The 13,588-nt window shown below is 52.0% G+C and overlaps 1 protein-coding gene across 2 annotated transcripts in view; it reads right to left on the bottom strand.

The window, feature by feature from the left end:
- Positions 1-13,588, bottom strand: part of LOC131206697 (cuticlin-4) — a 37,803-nt gene that overhangs the window by 2,226 nt on the left and 21,989 nt on the right. For both annotated transcript variants that reach the window (XM_058199363.1, XM_058199364.1), the window contains exon 5: positions 11,390-11,622. In XM_058199363.1, the coding sequence (XP_058055346.1) occupies positions 11,390-11,622 (233 nt within the window). The remainder of the gene's footprint in view (positions 1-11,389; positions 11,623-13,588) is intronic.

Genomic DNA, 13,588 nt, shown 5'->3' with positions numbered 1-13,588 from the left:
ACCGGAGGGAACCAGAGTTCCACCGCCGCCAGACAATGACCTGAACCCAGCGCCCAAGTAATGGCGGCTGCCGTAATTCGGTAATGAAGGTATTCCAGTACCCCCAGTCTCGCTCTCTTTCGCGGTTCCTTCGCGGCCAGCGTCGCGATCGCCGATCGCTCTTTCCCGAGGGTCGATCGATGTGTGGAGCCTTAATCAAGTCTTGCGCACGCACCGCTACGCCACCGGCCGCCTTGTCCGTCCGTGTTGGGCAAGCTTTAATTAGCCCGATTGCGAAAAGCACCATTACCGCGTAAGAGATGCTGAAAGGACCGGGCACTCCGGCTGCTTGGGGTGTTTTAAAGAAAACTCTCTCCGTCTCTCTCCCTCTCTCTCTCTCTAGAGGTCGTCATTAGGGGGCTAATGTAGCCACCGCGTGAGTTCGCGTGCGAGTCCATTTTTCATTCGAACACCATTTCTTCGTGTGGTTCGATCGGTACGAGAATGGCCCTGCGAGATGAAATTATAGCGCAATCCGAATGATTATTATAGTAGGACCACTTCCAGTTCAGGGACCTCCGCGTGAACGAATTAAATCGTACCCCCGAAAATGTTCAGCTCGCTAAACGGACGGAGGTCTAGCTGTAACTGTACTTTCCGGCGAGTTTCGCAATGACAGCACTCAGATCGGCGCCCGTCCCTCGGGAAGATCTCGCCGCGGTCGAGCCCACCTCCGTGTAAACGGTTCTTTTGATTCGTTTTCAATTAGTCTCTTTCTCGCGAAACCCTCGCACGGTTGGAAATTATTTCATCTCTTCGGCACTCTTGGCCGTAGCCGGCGCCGTCTTAAGTGAAATAGATGATGATAAAGAGGGCCACAAAAAGCCCCACACACCTGCGAAGGAACTCTGGTCCGTGTTCGCGCAGCGCGGGGAATCGATCAAACCAATGCAGAGCGTCCGAAATCCACATCCTCCGGGAGTTCAGGTGTGAGAAATCAGGTTCGGCGAAATTAATTTACAATTCCGTCGACTCATCACGGCCGATTCTCCAAATTCATCCTCCGTTGGGGCGGGGTGTCGCTGTCAAGATTCGATCTGCGGAGGGGGGCTACGACGGCAGCATGACAACATGTTTTCGTCCCGTGACGGTCTCAACACTTCATCACGGTCTCCGGCAGTCATCACGAGATAGAATTCTCAGAACGAGCTCACCAAGTTGTTGAGACCGGGACCACGGTCCCATTTTCGAGATCTTGAAGTTGCAGTACCTGCTGAAGCACCTTCAGACGCAAAACATCCCCCCCCCCCCCACCGGAGCGGGGGTCAAGTCGTCATCATCCAGCACCGTGTGGGGTGACGGGTGGAACAATGGAAGCGACTTCCGGAAGCTGATCGTGGGCCAAAGATTTGGCGAGCGCACGTTTACCGTTTCCCCGCCGTTGTTCTTCGTTCGCTCAACCGTTTCGGTGCGACCGGGACCGAGGGTTTCACCTTGTTTATGGTCCCCGGCGAGAGGTGGCTCGCATGTCCCATAAAAGTCTCCGAACATGAGATTTCCGTAATTACCCCCTCGTGCTTGATGGGTAACTTCCGCCGAAGAAGGGTTCCACGAAACAGTTTGATCCGCTCACCCCGAACCGAAGTCATCATCATTCCCCCCGGGGCCACCGTTGCGGCCAGTCCGTTTGAAGTTCTGTTTCGTACGCCATTTTTTGGTGGATTTGTCATGCCTTCAAAATGGTGTTTTAATTGTGTCCATTATTTGCGCGAGATCGGCTCGCTCGGAGTAATGCGTTTTAGATGGGATTCGTACTACGTCGCCAAATGCCCGCAATGTGAAGTGATGTCATTTTTGTCACGTTGGAAAGACTCGACAAGGGGGGCCCAGTTGGAGTGTAGGCTGAAGGTTCTACTTGATCGTGCCTCGGCGAGACAGCACCTCTGGTAGTCGGATTGCAAATCCGTTGATAGCCATATCCTTAGTAAACATTCGACTTTCAGTGCTTAAAGTTTCATCTTGGTACGCGGAGTTTATAGAATGTTATGCTTAATGAAACTCAAAAGAAGAAAAATAATTCTGCACACTCACGTCGACGACACAAAAATTCGCAAAATCAACTCTATATGCTATGATTTACCATTTCCGGGAACCCAACACCGTAGACCGACAGATTCAGAGTAGACGTCGTAGTGGAAAATACGACCGGCAGCTGAACTGGAAGGTTTTGAAATCGATCAAGGCAAATCCTGGACTTTCGGTTCGGTGTTTTTTCCTTTCATGAAAGCATCCAAATAGGGCACTTAAGCAAAACCGAGTCGTTAAAACACACATAGAAAGATGTACGAGAAGGTTCTGACGAGGTAAAAAGGATACTTGCTCATGGACGATGAAACATACATGAAAATTAATTGTGAACAGCTTCCTGGACCAACATTTTATATCGCCACGACACAGGGCGATGTCCCCTCCAAGTTCAAATTTGTATTCACCAATGAATTTGCACAAACATTAATGATATGACAAGGAATTTCCACCTGTGGACGGAAATCAAGGTTTTCATCACAAACACGTCGATGAACTCAACTCTGTACAAGGAAGAGTGCCTCAAAAAGCGAGTTCTATCATTTATTAAGTCACACAAAGGTCCGGTAAAGTTTTGGCCTGATTTGGAAAGCTGCCACTATAGCAAGGATGTAGTTCTGTGGTACTTTTACAATATAAGAGGGATTTCATCGCAAAGAATATCAAACCCACCAAATTGCCCTAAACTCCGTCCATTCGCAAATTCTTGGGCAACAATCAATAGGAAGATGAAGAAGACTGGAAAGGTGATGCGAGATGGCTGCAGAGATGGCGGGAAATTGGACAGAATTAGTTCGCGATTTCATCCGACGACCGACAAATCAATTTTGTTAAATTTTTCTCTTAAAGCCTAAATACCTTCTATTTGACATCTGGATATGTTTCCTAAGTCAAACCAACTCCGAGAGCTCTAGCTAATTCAATTGTTCCCGATTCTAACTGGGCCATGCTTTATGATCGCTAAAAAGTCCAAGATCTAGTTGCCATGTAGGTGTCCAACCGCTCTCCTATAGCCTCAACGTATTGGGCTGTCCCCAAATCGTTGACCTGAGCGCCGCGCCGATGGGTTACCCAATACGCCGGAACAACAGGTCATTCGGTATCAGCCCGCCTCACAATCACTGATTATGGAGCTTTCTGTTTCGGAAGCACTCACCGTGTGCGCACATTATTCAATCGCGGCCATGTAACATCACACCGCACCGAAGAACCGAAGCGGATCAGGAGAAAGTTTTGCTGTCCATAAATTTTCCCCTCCCAACGCAACGCCAAGGACCAAGAGCGTTAGTTAGTTGAGGGTAATGCTTTAATGGAGCCTTTCACCGCCAATCGAGCGCGGAGGACTTTCCCGACCGAACCTAGCCGTCCGTGAACTCGATCGGTTCGATCGCTGGCCATTTTTGACAACCCAATCACGGCACGCACCGTGCGTGCGAATGGTGATTCAAGGTCATCGACAATTTTGGCCCCCGGAGTGCGGTGCTACTTTCTCCCCCCGCTCCCTCGTCGTCCGATTGGAGGCCGCCCCAAAGAACCGTTAGTCTACGCCGGCGGCGGCCTGGGTGACCCTGTTTTGGACGAGAGCGACCGAGGCGTCCGGCACTAGAAAGTACCCCGAGAGCCATCGACGAACGCGACTCGGTCTGGAGCCCCGTGTGTCCGCGTTCCTGGGGCCCTTTTCCGTGTTTTGCGCCGACAGAAAATTGAGGTTAGCTCGGAACACGCGTGATCACATCGCGCCGAGCCACGTCGAGAATTCCAGGCCATGGCGGAATGCCCACAGCGCACCGCGACGTGGACGATGATGATTGGGTCGTGGCCCCGTTTTGGGCCCACCGGGTTCCCCGGGAACCAGGAACGGGCGCCGTGTCTGTCTCGAGCCGATCGAGTTCGATCGGGCTCTGCATGGGGCTCCGGAGGGCTTGTGCTACTTCGTGGGAGCCCCTTTCTGTGTCAGCCCACGAGCCTCCAGAACATGGCCGTTCCGGAAGTCGCCGTGATGGCGGGCCGTGCAGCAGCATAAAAAAAACACAGAAAGCAGCAGCAACATGCAGAGTGGCCGATATTATCTTGTAACGACCCTGTTTCCTGGTCGATGAATACGGTTACGGTGCAGTGGGAACCCCGGAGGCCCCTGTTGGTGACAACGGCAAAGGGTGGGCCCAGTTTTACCGTTACCCGACCGAAGCCGAAGGGTCCCAAAGTCCCGACTGGCCTGGCGCCCAGATCGTATCGATTCTTCGGGCTTCGGGCCATTTAAGTGAAATTATGCAACGCATAGCCCGCCAGCCAGGGTTATGCTGAGTGGTTCCCCTGCTCGCTGTGGGGCCCTTTTAATGGCGTCAAACGGGGCCCTTCAGGGGTCGGTGGTGGCCCATTCTGAACGGCTTGCAATTAGCGCAGGCTTGCGTGTGGTTTGCGCAAACACAGGAAGTGATTTTGCGACGCCGATCCGGGCAGTGGGTCAAGTTGCTGAAGTACCGTTAGGGGGCCCTTGTTTATGGCTCATAAATATTGACGAAAACATGACGCACGGTCCGAAGAGGAGCGAGAGCCGCCGAGGGCACTTTGGCCCCACCCGGAACTGCGCTGAACTTTCGGACGTCCACAGAACCGTTGTGTGACCCTTTTCTTCTGCTGCGGCGGCCATTAAAAATCTTTCATTTCCGTTCCCGTGAGGCTCCGCTGTCATAAGCCGTGGTTGGGCTAAGCAAACAGCCCACGGCAGCGAAGGAAACCCTCCAGGCTGCCCTTCGAAACCAATGACATAAATCAAGGCTTGTGTGTGCCTTGAATATGCAACGATTTGACAGAGCTCAACTACGGGAAGTTCACCAACCCGGGGGCCCAACCCGGGCGAGAGAAACAGTTACACCAAAGGTTACCAATTGTTCGATTGGCTCAAGGGCTCCCGGTGCAGGCTCAACGCCCAACCAAAGTTTCGGTTTCGGTTCGGGATGATAATTGAAAAATTAATAAGATTGCCCGGGGGGTCGTTACCTGGTCCTGTCCGGGAAGATTACATCCACCGTTAGTGGGCAAACGTAACGACGTTCGCTACACGTCCAGACGGAGCTGCTTGTTGCGGCCGGTCGGTCCACCGTCAGGCGGTCCGTTAACAATTTCCTGCTTCCAGAGGAATTAAATTTTAACACTCGTGTGAAATTTTGAAGGTACACCCTGCGGTCCAGACCAGCCCGGAGCAGGCAGCTAGAGCTTGGTTTGGCTCAGCCGTACTCTGCAGTCGGTTGGTTCTTGACCTGCTCCGTACGGGGAGCCCGAGCCTCGAACAGAGCAGGCAATTTTCTTCAATTATCTTCCCGATCTGTGGCACGGTGCTGCCTATGGTTCATGCTCGGTGCTGGTAGCCGGTACGGTACCTGGGAGGTCGATGTCACGCAACATTGTCAACCCCCTCCCAGGAGTGCTTCATGATCAGCACGGAGAAAAGAGACGGCACAAGAGAACAAGACCACGGAACGACAGGGGCCCTCAGGCCCTTGCTCCCGGAGAGTGGTGCCCCATTTGCCATTAGTTCCGTCCATTTCTTCGTGCAGTCGTCTCGGGGAGCCTCGTGAACAATGGGCGCGATCGACGTGTCGACGCTGAGCCGAGCGGCCTATTTCTCGACCAAGGAAGGTTCCGATTTTCCGACCCACTTCCCGGCGGACCCGGGGGTCTTTATCGGGACTGAATTTCCCACCCCGGGGAGTGTGTAGCAACGGAACGGCAGCCACGGAAATCGGGACGCCCGAAAACGGAAAACGGTTCCCGAATCTCGGTTAACAAATTCACCTTTCCCGGTGCGCTTCACGGATCGGTGGCGTCACTCGAGAAGGGGCCAGTTCCCACATCAGCTGTAACGAATGGCCATCGCACCGTAGCCGACGACAGAAGTCCCCTCCGCTTGGGGTGATTAATCGTGGAAATGTAATGTCGCTCCGCTTGCCCAGAGAACGGCGCGAAGTCAAAAATGGCTTCTAAATAGACTACCCCACTCGGTGGGCCGTCGCGAAATTAGTGATGAAATGAGCCCTCCCCTCTTACTGCTGCTTCCCAATGGTTCTTGCGGCCGTCGGCCAAGAATTAAGATATCGGGCGGCTGGGCGCGGTTAAACTAGTTTCGTAGCCACACGGAGCTGTGGTTGTTGCAGGGCTTTGCATAAATTGAATTTTTATGCGCCACAAGCCGTTCGCAGGCGCAGGAGAAGCTTAAATAGAGCCATCGTGCACAGGGGAAACAGTTAGCCGTGGAGTTTGAAGGAATAAGAACGTCCAGTCGGAATCTAATCTGTGATAATGGCGCTCGCGGGCTGGTATTAGAACAAAGCACATTACCAACGTAATAGACTGTTTGCACAAAATAGGCACGCGTTTGGGTTGGATTTGTTCAGCTAACCCAGCATTTTATGTTAAGTTGGACGATTTACAAAGCTCTCGTTGTACAGATGATTGCTAGTTAGGTGCCGTTAAAGATCGATTTGATAACGAAAGATCATACCATAGGTGTTCTTTACATGTTAACCGAAGGTCCATTAAATTTATAAGAACGCATCAGGTTAACTCATTATAGGATTAGCAAAAGAAGTGTCTGTTTTTCATTTTACACGACTTTTTATAGTTTACAATATTGACTTATCAACTCCTTAAATAAATAATCGAATAACAAATTAGACAACTTGCTATATTGTATTAATTTATAGACTATAGAGCTAACATAGAACAAATAGCGTGATCACAAATGGCGAAACGAGGGCAAAAGCTGGTAACCGGTGCAACAAGAGATACACGAATACAACAGTAACATGAATCAAACAGTTACTATTAAGACATGAAAGCATAAACATCGAAACTTTGTTCAAAAACAGTCACGACAACAGTACGACAAAGACCTTTTGAAGGGTCATTATGTCCGATTAGAGACGACCTCGCAGCAATTCTGAGTTCCAGGTCAGGTCGTTTTCTCAAACATCGGGCAGAAGTCGAAAAGTTAAATAGAGTAAGGAGTATCGACGAGTCAATACGGGAAGTTAAGATCTTAAACGCGAAAACAGCTTGATCCGATCATCTACGATGGTTGAGTGATCGTAGTCCAAGTACAGGGTTATTAATTTCTCAGATTCAAAATTACAGCGCTTATATCTGTCAACCTTAGTATCAATCTTTTAGTTGAATGTCTGCTATTTTGTAAAACGAATCGCTCAACTACAGCACAATGGATTAAAATTATTAAAACTTCCTACAAAAGAGGGGAGTCGAAAATGCTATTTTTTGTAGCGAAATGTTTGTTGAGTGACGAAGCATATTTTTAAATTGTTGGCTTTGTGAACAAGCAAAATTAACGCATTAATCAATACCGAGCGATATCCCAAGATAATAACAATATATTTGTAGAATATTATAGAATGCAACACGTTTCATAAATGGGTAATCGATCAGCAGCGTACCAACAAATATTCGATTATTCGTCAATACGACTGCAAATCGTTCAGTGAGAGGAGAAACCAACACGTTTACGGGAACCGATTAAACGCTAAAGCATCATCACAGAAACAGAAATTTAAAATAAACTTGATCTAAGTCGAAGCTCCATAAGCTTCAGATTTCCGTTTCCGTTCTACGTTTTTGTATCGACATTTAATTATTTCAAATTTCAACCAACTCGTTACATTAGTGCTCCAGAACTTGTTGGTTTCTATTGTTAACAATATCGCAACTTCCGATAGATGATGATTTGTGAGGACCTTTGCAACTTTCTTAGCTAGTTTCAGGCTCCAAAGTGCTCTTTAAATAACACGCCAGCCAATGATACTTAATTCCGTGCACTTTGCGGTGGTTTCACTAATCAATGGCCGTTTCGCTAGCCGCTTAATCGAATCACGTCTTTCACTTCCCGAAACCCATTTCCAGGCCCATTGGACAGGCCATTGTACGGTGACGGATCTGCTCGGATCACCGCGGCCGAGGATCATCTCCCCCGAGCTGACATAACGAACGCGCTCTTTACGTAACCCGAATGCGGATTTCCGAAATACACGAAAACCGTGACAGTGCCAACAACGATCGGATTCGGACGGGCCCTCGCTTCGGCATGACCCCATCGATGGTTGCGATCCCAATCAGATGATGGCGTTGCCAGCGGGAGACCCGACCAAGCCCTGCCCAAAGCCTTGCGCAATCGCTTCGCAAAGCGCTGTGGAACAATTTATTCCTTTCCCAGAGGACGAAAAGCCGCCCAGCTGTCCCGAAAGGAGCCGGGAACACCCAAGCTCGAACGTCTCGAAATGTCAGCTCAAACGTCTGTCGCTCTCTGCAGGCCGTAGCAGTGCGTGCGCGAAAAGGCAATATCGGTGCGAAACTGGTTCGATCGAAAATACCAACCGGTGGTGATTAAATACCACCCGTTGGCACTACCACCTAGACACCCTCGACTCTTGCGAATGTGTCTGGCCCGCGAATGGGAGTTGTCGGCCGTCCGGGTCCGGGTGGTCACTCGCTTTGCGCTGGGGCGGCGACTCACGACTTCGGCGCCGATCCTCGCTGTGTTTGTCGTACTGTGTCCCGAGCCCGAGAATTTGGAATGAAAATCGAAATTTGATTTAAAGAAAAAGACAACATCGAAAAGAGCGAGTAAAAAGAACTCAAAGCAAATGCTTCATCAAAACATGGCCTTCGAGTCGCGTTCGACGTTCGAACCCCACGTACGGCTTCCTTCACTTCTGTGTGTATGTGGCGACGACGGCGGCAACACTCTGGCAAACAACCTTGAGGACGATTACGGACCGTGGCGCCTTCGCGAGCTCACCTCCGGCCCGTCCGGGTCGTTGGCGAAACGTTACGAAATCCTCGCCCCGACGGCGACGCCGAGTGTGTCTGTCCACCCGAGCTCCACTTGCTTCCTATTTTGGAGCGCGTAAAGTTGCTCTTGCGAACCTCTACTGCCTCCCCGCCTCATCGGGGCCGCCCCGCAGTTGGGTCGATAGGGTTTGGATTGGTTCCGAGGATAAACTCATTACCATCTGGCGCGGCTCACAGAGTCGCGACTCCGGCTCTGGCATTGGCTCATTTGCATTTTTGCCCATCTTTCGCGTGAAATATGTACCCTTCACAGCTTCTCTCTCGCTCACTCTCTCGATCGCACGGGGTCGCAGCTGTGGATACACCGCACCGGCTCGTTGGGCTAATGTTGGTCGTTAGTCAGTGTGATCAGCCGATAGTCATGTGCAAAGGCTTCATTGTTTTACGGGCCCCGCCAAGGTGTTACCCGACCCTGGGAGGCGTTGCTGAGAATCATTGCGCGATTGAAAATAAATTCTTAAACGCGCCGGGGCGCTTCGTTTCCCGAAGCGACCGATGACTTCAGCCGGGTTGTGAAGATGCCTCTCGACTGCCGGGGTTTACCCGCCGTTTGCGTGCGGCCCGTTGAATTAATGAAGGAAGCCGGCGATCGGTCGGTCGGGCGATGTAATTGGGAAAAAACAGCGGAGGTCGGCGGAGAAGAAGACGGAGCACCCGGTGAGGCAATTCTATTTTTGTCCAAGCCCGTGTCCGTGCGATCCGCCGTTTAGGCGTCGGTCGGTTTTTCGAAACCCAGCGTGAAGCGGCCGCGGCCGGCAGAACACAATCCATCTTCTTGTTGGGGAATGCATGGACATTCTGCACCAACCGATGGGGAGTGAGGCAGTACCGTGTGAGGGGGAAGATGGTCATTGCAATCGGAGTTTTCGGTGCTGATTAATCATACCCACTCGGTGGTGCGATGTTAGTTACGGACGGGGGCACCATATTAACCGCCGTTTCGCCGCGGTTCCGAACCGGGATATTGGTTCGAAATGGTTGCCACAGGCCCATTGTTTTTTCGTCCGTGCCTGACATGAGTTATTTCGTTTCTGAACCCGAATCGATGACCTGACCAATCGATGATTTACAACGTTCGACGAGAAGGAAGCAGGAAGTCTGCGGCCACCCTCGGTGCGCTGGTTTCGTTTTTTGCCCCACGCACACCCACAAAACCCATCACCTTTTTTGGGGGGAGGCCGTCAATTAATTTCGTTCCTTTTTTTGTGGCGGTCAATGTTTATTTAAGGGAATCCTGCGGTCAGCTAGACCCTGACCCGAGAATGGCTTGCACGCATGACCGGCCGTGCGATCATCGTAATAACTATGCCCCGGCCACCGGCGTCTCTATGCGGAAGCGTCGCAAAAACGAAAGACTTCAATGCGCCCCTTCGAACGTCAAGCAACGGCAAGCGACGAACCCCCGAGGCGCACTGGGGCTGATGTCATCGCGGTCGGGAATGCCATTAATGTGCGTTCAAATTCGCCACCTTTTGGGCCAATCTAACCGGAAGCTCTGTTCCCGTTCCCGGCACCGGTTCCCCAGCCCGCCCATTCCGTGTTCGATCGCAGACGGTCGGGTGTGACGGGCCCGAAGCTGAAAGACTGGCCTGGCCATTAGCCCGGCACGCCACGTATGTAGAGCGTGTTGCGAACCGTTACCAACCGAGGCGCGCGCGTGAATGGGAGCATTTCCACTTAGAACGCATTTATCGCGAATCGGGGCCACGCGAATCGCGCGAGTCACCGGCGCGGCGCGATGATGATCGATTGCGGCATTGAGTGTGCATTCTGCGTGTAAGAGGTCGGACATGAAACCCGGGTACCCACACACCGTGGCCTGGGGTAAGGTTTCACCACCATAAACGCCACCATTTGTGGCGCCACCGGCATAATTCGAAAATAGTATTTTCTCACCGGCAACAGCCGATGTTGAGAAACTGAGCAAAACTTGTTTGCCGATCGATCGCTGGGTAAATTAAAGCCCCTCCGGCAGAGTGTCCCTTTTCAGGTGCCACGCACGGGCACCGTGAGGCCATTTCGCGATCCTCTCCTCGACGAAATGGGTCGTAAATCCGTAAGCCGCTGGCGCAAGGGCGACCCGTCGTGGCCGTCAAGGGCTTCACGACCGACGTTCGGTTACGTGATACTCATTTCCATACTGACATTGACACCCAACTCCGCGAAGATTAATGATCCGGCAGGGGGTTCGCTATCTGATCGACAGTGCCTTTCGGGTTTGCGTAACCACCAACGTGCGTTGGTGTTGCCACCCAGAGAACCTAGGAAACGCGAGTGCGCGTGGGTCGCCCGAGAATCGGAAACATCCGGAACTTTAACAGCGCTCCAACAGCGCGCCGACGGCCTATGATGTCACTCGTCAGGGTCGGCGGCCGTTCAATTAGCCCGGCTGGTGGGCGAGCGTAGGAGCTCCCGGTTCTAGCCCGATCAACTTCACCGACCTCCCCACACATACACTGGCACTTACCATCTCGACGGGCATCGTATCGCAGCTCTTCAGGGGCAGCTTGTAGCGCAGCGGTCCCTCCTGCTGGTGGTACTCGGTGAGGCAGCTCGAGTTCTTCGGCAGCCCCTTCGGATACACCATCCCGCTGAACTGGCCGTTCAGGTTGGTCGGTACATCCTTGAGCGTGATCAGCATCGAGCCGGACAGGCATTGTATCCGCACGGTCGGTTCCTTGGTGAAGATCATCGCCGAGCCTGCCGAGAGGGGGAGAGTCAGATCTTCGTTAGTTTTGTTTCGAATCCCCCGCCGGGGTCATTGAACTTCACCCGATCGCGACATTCCTCGCGTGCCCGGCGAGGATTATGTTTCCCCCCCGCACCAACCCCGCGGGTTCGGTTCGTGACAATATTAATCTTCTTCGTGGCGATCGCCAGCGACGGAGCCGATTTATAACCCCCGCCCAATAACATGGCGGACCGGGGATCCTCTCGGGGGCGTTCAGGACGACAAAGCGCAGTGAAGCATGACGGCTGCGGTGAAAAACTCAAGAACGTACAGACACACGTCGCAAGCCGACCACAGGAAAGATTCTTTCCTTTAATCCGTCCGCGCGCTCTCCGGCTCGGCGCTCGACGAAAACTGGCGGCCATCTGTGGCTTTATTGCTCCCATTTATTTTAATGTCCAAGCAGTTATTGCACATCGTCCCCCTTCGTCGTCGTCGTCGTCGGTGGCGGCCACGGGGAACGGTGGGCCGATGGCCACCCCTCGATTGCATTCGATTACGGTGGCATCTAAGACCCGGCGGACTCGGCGGTCACTCCGGAGGTATAGCACATGTGTGTTTGGCGTCGTCGACCGGGGGTCAATGGACGTTCTACACGAATATTGAATTACCAGGCGCGTGTGTATGTATGCATGAGGACATGCTAGTGGCCCCGGCACACGGTCAACGTGTGCTGCCGGTTCCGCTTTCGGAATGTTTTTCTGCGTTCCTTCTGCGAGGTTCTGCACCGGTCGTCGCAGCCGCCAGTAATTACGACTTAAGCCTCGGCACATTTACGCACATTTAATTGCACACATTCGGTGCAGTTCCGTGTGGCGAGAAGCCGTAGCATCGCGGCCGGACAGGACAGGATCGCAGCAGGACGCAATGCAAAGTGACGAATGCCTAACCCGGGCGAGCCCGGCTCTTGGACGTTGGGTGTCTCGAATCACCCCCCGGGCCAAGAACCATAAAAATGGCGCCGGGTAATTTCTTCTACATTTTTTTACTTTCTTTCCGTCAGCCCAGCATTTAGTTGAATGGCAACAGAAAACGATCCATTTTATGTACAATTTATTAGCGAAGCAAAACAAAAAAAAAAACGAGTTTCGTTGGGGCTCCAATTGAAACACGCTAACAATCGGAAGCCACTTCCCGATCGGCCGCGATCGCAACGGCGTTAGAAATCTATTACGGAGCAAAAAAACGAACCACACGAGCCACACCGAGCCGAGTGCATCATAATTTTACAATTATACGCAGGCAATGAAAAATTACTTCCCTTCGTTTGCCAATTACCGACTCCCGGTGCGTGGCTGGAACTTGGAAAGGAAACAAAAAAAAAAAGGGGCGCAGCATACTACTGGGACCAAGAACACTCGGGAGCCGGGTTTGGGTTTGACGGGCTTCATTTATATTTATTTGAGAGCCCCTTCTTGGTTCCAGAAGCCGAAACGAAGAATGTCCTGAAGTATGTTCCCAAAGGAAGGAGCGTTCGAACCTCTGAAAAAATTGGAACAAATCTAGACAATGATTTAGAGATAGATTTTGCGAGTTAAAAACGAGTTCCCGCTACTTTTTGGCCACAGTAGTACCTTGCACGGTAGGTTCTCGTTCGCTGCGCATCCCGGCACCCGGTTAACGGTCCGAAAACGCACCAACCGAGGTGCCGACCGGAGGTTTGCTGCGTTGCATCTGATGCTCCTCGGCTCGAGTCGATGAAAAGTGTACCTCGAAATTAGCGGGCGGCCCTAGCGCCTTCGGAAGATAAATTACACTCGGCGGCTCCACGAAGAACCCCAAAACACGGAAACGGTCTCCGTAATGGATCGTTCAGGTTCTGAAAGAGGCCGGCTCGAGCGTATTGATTTATGGTCCGGGGCAGAAAATTCGATTTGAAGAGTGAAGCCGCGAAAACGTTCTAACGGTCCGTTCCGGGTTCGGAAGGGGTCGCTC

Source organism: Anopheles bellator, chromosome 1, assembly GCF_943735745.2.
Source record: "Anopheles bellator chromosome 1, idAnoBellAS_SP24_06.2, whole genome shotgun sequence".
Classification (NCBI taxonomy): Eukaryota; Metazoa; Arthropoda; class Insecta; order Diptera; family Culicidae; genus Anopheles; species Anopheles bellator.
The sequence above is the reverse complement of the archived record's forward strand: the minus strand, read 5'-3'. Positions and strand labels throughout refer to the sequence as shown.